Below are 6,073 nucleotides of genomic sequence, written 5' to 3'. Positions count from 1 at the left end.
ATCATGCCGATCCTGAAGAAATAAGGGAAAGTCAGAGTGTGTGTTGACTATCAGGATTTAAACAGAGCGAGTCCCAAAGATGATTTCCCATTGACCAATATACACATACTGATCGACAACTGTGCCAAGCATGAACTCTAGCCCTTTGTGGATTGCTTCGCGGGGTATCATCAGATCTCGATGTATGAGGATGATGTCGAAAAAACAGCCTATATCACTCCGTGGGGGATGTACTGCTATAAAATGATGCCGTTTGGTTTGAAATACTGGAGCCACTTACATGAGAGCCATGACAACCATTTTGCAAGACATGATACACAAGAAAATAGAGGTGTACATGGATGACATTATCATCAAATCCATAAGAAGCACAGATCATATAGCAGACTTAAGAAAATTCTTTGATCGGCTTCGAAGGTACAATCTAAAATTGAATCTTGCAAGGTGTTCCTTCAGAGTTCCCGTCGAAAAATTGCTAGGATTCATCGTTAGTCGCTGAGGGATTGAATTGGACCCGTCAAAAGTCAAAGCTTTCCAGGACTTGCCACTTCCGAAGAACAAGAAGGATTTGATGAGTTTTTTTAGGGCGTCTCAACTACATCAGCCGTTTCATAGCACAATCAACCGTGATCTGTGAGACGATTTTCAAAATGATGAAGAAAGATGCTGCAACAAGCTGGACTAGAGAATTCCAGAAAGCCTTCGACAAAATCAAGGAGTATTTATCTAAACCACCTATTTTGGTCCAACCGGAACCGGGGAGACCTTTGTTGCTTTATTTGTCCGTACTAGATGGGGATTTTGGTTGTGTTTTGGAACAATATGATGAGACTGGAAGAAAGGATCATGCCATATATTATCTGAGTAAGAAATTCACACCCTACGAAGCCCGGTACTCTTTGCTGGAGTGCACTTGCTGCGCTTTGACATGGATTGCTCAGGAGCTGATACATTACTTGTGTGCATACACCGCATACCTCATATCAAGGATGAATCTGCTGAAATACATCTTTCAGAAACCCATGCCTATGGGAAAGTCAGCAAAATACTACTGAGTGAGTTCGACATCATCTATGTAACTCAGAAGGCGATCAAAGGGAAAGCATTGGCAGATCATTTGGCAGAAAATCCTGTAGACGGAGAATACGAACCATTGAAAATGTATTTTCCCGATGAAGTGGTATCATTCGTAGGAGAAGATATCACTAAAGCATATGATAGTTTCAAAATGTTCTTTGACAGGGCTGCAAACTTCAAAGGAGTGGGTACCTGTTACACCCCATATTTTCGTATGTGAGAGTAAGTTGTAGGTCAATTGATGTAAGCTCACAAATGAGATCATCTTTAAAAGTAAATAAAGTAAGTTAATAATATTAACTTGGAGGTTACAAATATTTAAGATCATGAACTGCAAGTCCCAAGAGGGTTGGAAGGCTTAGAAGCTAAACCAATTGAAGAAAATAAGTTTCGTCGAGAGCCGACAAGTTAGGAATGTTATAACATTTACTTTTGGGGTGAGACTAGGGTTCTCAAAATGATAAGGAGGTTATGTTATGAGTTAGTTTTGTCTTATGATAGTCGTTTGTTATGTTTTGAAGTCAAGTGGGTTGTGGAACAAAAGTTGGCAAAGATCATCACAAGTTACTTTCATAAATATGCTTTAATTTAGGTCAAATGTAGCTGAGATTTTATCTCAATATACTTGGAATTAGGTGATGATCTACCTAAAAAATGAAGATTTACGAGTCTATTTTCTAACTCATTAAACCGTTCATCGGTACGACATAGGAGTAGAGATATATTCGCAGTTTCGCTAGACTACGCAGACTGCATAGGTGACAAGTAGGTGTGTCACTAAAGCTTTTTGAGTAATATATTTTGTGTGTTATATAAGGTCTCTTTGGGACATATTATATACCAATGTAAAGGTCATGGAATGTTGTTTCTAATTCTCTTAGCCTTTCATTCATACGATATTCAAATAAAAAGATATAAGCGTCTGAAGAAAAGCCAATAATAGGGTGCCAAGCTAGCACCTCTTTGACTTTCAAAAATGGATATATATAGGACTTATGTCGTCTATTTCTTCACTTTTCCACATACCACGACCAGAATAAGACCCCTAAACTTATCCTCAATCTCTCCATAAGGTTTTCCAAGAATATTAACATCCCAGGTACAAAATCAAGAAGCGATAACACTAGAACGTTCCCTGCGACGTAAATATCAATTGTCGCCTTTCTTTTCCTTTGTAGTACGAGTTTTGGAAGGTACTTTATAGTTAAAAAATCGTATACTTTATGTATTTAAGCTTTAAATATAAAGGAAGGTTGATAAATTCTTTTCCTAATAGTTAGAACTCACGGGACGGTGATCAGAAGCCGTGAGTTCGAGTTATTCAACTTGTAGTGGACTATATTGTGGGCTGTTTCGTGTTTCTTTTTGGCTATCTATTTTTCTGATGTTTTATAGAACTTTGGAGGATAAAGGTGTGGAGTAAAACAATATAATTATGGAATGGTGGGCTGGTCATTCGTCATTATATTTTTAGGTTGTTTGACACTACTTTTATTGCCGTTTTATGTATGAATTGATTAGGGTGTGTGGGCTGTTTTGTGATATATTCTGATGGAGATAAGGTTGGAAAATGATGCGTACATGTTTTTATTGTTGTGTTATTGGTCTTGTTGGTATATGGCGTTGGAGGAGGGCCTTATTACCGGGGAGATGCTGCCCAAATTTACGTAAACGAGCTACTAAGTGAAGTTGCGAACTTAGCCTTTACTCAGCACTGATTTTGAATCTTCTTATGTGTGGTAGATTGAGTTGAGTTGCTTGAAGAATTTCTTGGAAGGTATTAAGGACTTAACAGGGTTAAGGTATGTTAAGGCTAAACCTTTCTTTCATTTTGGCATGATCCAGTAACTAAATGTGTTTGATAACGAAACACAAAGAGAATTTCACATTCCTGAATTTATGTACATTTTTCTAGTCTGATAAGTTACAACATTATCCCTTATCAGGACTTCATATTCAGTTTAGTTTTGTCTTCTATCAGCCAAGAGAGCAGAGAGTCTATATATATACTGTATTATTGGTCGTTTGGTATGAGATATAAGAAGGTATAGTGCTAGTATAAAAAATTAATACCACCTTAATACTTCGTTTGGTTAGCAAACCAGGTATAAATTATCCCAGAATTAAAATTAACACCGGGATAACTTATACCTAATAGAGGGTGGGGTAATTAGCACCAGTATAACTTAAAAATTCTTCTTACAAATTATGCAATTGTCATATTTAATGCAACATACCAAACAATGGATAAAAAATAATCCCAGCATAACTAATCCCAACATAATTTATCCCAACATAACTTATACCAATATAACTTATCCCAGCATAAGCCGTATTCAAACCAAACGACCCCTTACAGTATTTTCACCACCATCGAGCTATAATCGATGGGCATGACCCTATTGGGCAACCTTTGATCAGATGGTGAGTTATATACCGAGCCTACTGTGGCAGAGCGCCTATGAGCGAGCTCAGAATGGCCGAGATACAAAGCCTAGTATGGCCGAATGCCTATGAGCGAGCCTACTACGGGCAAAGCAGTTATGCATATCAAGCTTTATAAGGCCGAAATGCTATTTTACTTACTATATTAAGTGAGTTGAGTCAATGTCAATAGGTAAGCATATCTTCAGATTATCTTTGACTCATAGTTACTTTCCATTATTATATTATCAGTTCAGTTTCAACTTTCAGTTATTCTGTTGCCTTACATACTTGGTACATTATTTCGTACTGACGTCCCTTTTGCTGGGGACGCTGCATTTCATGCCTGCTGGTCCTCATTGATAGTTGGACACACCCTCTCAGCAGATAGAGTCAAACATCAGCTTGGTTGGTAAGCTCCACTTCCTTGGAGTTACTAGGTCTAGACCTTGGAGTCCATTTTATATATACAGGTTTGATGGGTAGGTCGAGGCCCTGTTTCGACCATGGTACAATTTAGTTATCTCTAGAGGCTTGTAGATAAGTCCTGTATAGTTTGTATATCAGTAGATGTTCATGCTAGAGTTCACAATCACAAAATGGTACGCTCGGGCCGAGTATGGAACCGAGTGCCGGCCATGACTTTTCTTTTTAGGGAATGACAGTATCGGAGCTGTCTTAGTATCAAAACCCATCCAACACTATTCGGTATCTGTAAAAATCAGATTTCCATGTACCAACAATATGGCAGAATATGAGGCTTGCATCTTGGGACTCAGGTTGGCCATTGACATGAATGTTCAGGAGTTGTAGGTAATTGGAGATTCCAATCTTTTGTTGCATTAGGTTTTAGGAGAATGGTCTACAAAGAATACCAAGATATTGCCATATCTGAACTCTGTACAAGAGCTAGCCAAGAGGTCCGCGAAGATAGAGTTCAAACATGTTCTGAGGGTTCAGAACGTGTTCGCAGATGCATTGGCCACTTTATCTTCCATGATAAAACACCCAGACAAGAACTTCATCGATCATATCCCAATAGGAATTTATAAGCAACCAGCTTAGTGTGCTCATGTTGAAGAAGAAAATGATGGAAATCCATAGTTCCATGACATCAAGGAATACTTATCAATGGGAGAGTATCTGGAATACGCAACTCATACTCAAAAGCACACACTCCGAAGGTTAGCCAATCATTTCTTTCAAAGCGGGGGAATTCGATATAGAAAGACTCCAGACCTAGGATTATTATAGTGTGTCGACGCCAAGGAACCATCCAGATTGCTCGAGGAAATACATGCCGGAACCTACGGACCGCACATGAATGGCTTTGTCTTGGCCAAGAAAATAATAAGAGAAGGATATTTATGGATGACTATAGAAATAGATTGCATAAAGTATGTCCAGAAGTGTTACCAATGCCAGATACATGCTGATATGATACGAGTGCCACCCAATGGACTCAATGAAACAAGTGCACCCTGCCCTTTCTCCGCTTGGGGCGTGGATGTCATCGGTCCAATTGAACCCGCTGGTTCAAATGGGCATAGGTTCATTTTAATGGCCATAGACTATTTCACAAAATGGGTCGAGGTTGCATCTTACGAAGTTGTAACTAAGAAGGTCATCACTAATTGTGTTCAGGATCACATTGTTTGTCGGTTCGGAGTACCAGAGTTAATCATCACTGACAATGCCGCCAATCTCAACAGTGATCTAATGAAGGCCATGTGTGAAACTTTCAATATCAAGAATTAGAATTCCATAGAATACAGGCCGCAAATGAATAGATCTGTAGAAACCGCCAGCAAAATCATCAAGGAGATAATGAGGAAAATGGTGGATAATTACAATCAATGGCATGAGAAGTTGCCATTTGCTCTGCTCGGGTATCGTACCACAGTTCGCACATCAACTGGGGCAACTCCTTACCTGCTGGTCTATGGTACTAAAGTTGTTATTCCCGCCGAAGTGGAAATTCCTTCTCTAAGAATCATACAAGAAGCTAAGCTCAGTGATGCAGAATGGGTACAGAGTCGATATGAACAAATGGCTCTCATTGATGAAAATATAATGAATGCGGTCTGTCACGGTCAACTCTACCAGAACAGAATGACGAGAGCTTTCAACAAAAAGGTCAGACCAAGGAAATCCACACCAGGGAAGTTGGTACTAAAACGGATCTTCCCACATCAGGATGAAGCCAAAGGGAAGTTTTCACCCAACTGGCAAGGTCCTTACATGGTTCATCGAGTACTAACAGGAGGAGCACTCATACTTGCCGAAATGGATGGAGAAATTTGGCCAAAACCTATCAACGCAGATATAGTCAAGAGATACTATATTTAAGATTGTTTACATTTCTTCACTTGATGTAACTGAACTACGCTTGAATTAATTCCGTTCAAGAGGGGATACGTAGGCAGCCCTGTGGGTTCGGTCACATCTTAATAAAATCTTCATTTTCTCCCATGATGAGAAATTGGGGAAAGATCCAATTTCAGCCAAACTTGTCATATGCAGAACAAAAGAAAAACAAGAAGACAAAAAGCACGAACCGACCTTCCCCTCA

The 6,073-nt window shown here is 39.2% G+C and overlaps 2 protein-coding genes across 2 annotated transcripts; both read left to right on the top strand.

The window, feature by feature from the left end:
* The first annotated feature begins 650 nt into the window (after nt 1-650).
* Nucleotides 651-5,259, top strand: LOC138877494 (uncharacterized). Its single transcript, XM_070157105.1, has 5 exons — nt 651-864; nt 942-1,261; nt 2,821-2,879; nt 2,993-3,122; nt 4,927-5,259. Exons 1-5 carry the CDS (start codon nt 651-653, stop codon nt 5,257-5,259), a joined length of 1,056 nt encoding a protein of 351 aa, XP_070013206.1.
* A 69-nt stretch (nt 5,260-5,328) lies between these two features.
* On the top strand, nt 5,329-5,850 carry LOC138877493 (uncharacterized). Its single transcript, XM_070157104.1, has one exon. It carries the CDS (start codon nt 5,329-5,331, stop codon nt 5,848-5,850), a length of 522 nt encoding a protein of 173 aa, XP_070013205.1.
* The last annotated feature ends 223 nt before the right edge of the window (nt 5,851-6,073 follow it).

Source organism: Nicotiana sylvestris, chromosome 9, assembly GCF_000393655.2.
Source record: "Nicotiana sylvestris chromosome 9, ASM39365v2, whole genome shotgun sequence".
Taxonomy (NCBI): Eukaryota; Viridiplantae; Streptophyta; class Magnoliopsida; order Solanales; family Solanaceae; genus Nicotiana; species Nicotiana sylvestris.
Note: the sequence above shows the minus strand (reverse complement) of the source record. Positions and strands in the feature narration are given on the sequence as shown.

Bases quoted from the DNA above. Each gene is read 5' to 3' on its own strand.
- LOC138877494 (XM_070157105.1), top strand. From the start codon at position 651: ATGATGAAGAAAGATGCTGCAACAAGCTGGACTAGAGAATTCCAGAAA. The intron at 1,262-2,820 runs GTGGGTACCTGT...TATGTGTGGTAG, and splicing joins GGGCTGCAAACTTCAAAGGA to ATTGAGTTGAGTTGCTTGAA. The intron at 3,123-4,926 runs GTATAGTGCTAG...TACCAATGCCAG, and splicing joins TTGGTATGAGATATAAGAAG to ATACATGCTGATATGATACG.
- LOC138877493 (XM_070157104.1), top strand. From the start codon at position 5,329: ATGAGGAAAATGGTGGATAATTACAATCAATGGCATGAGAAGTTGCCA.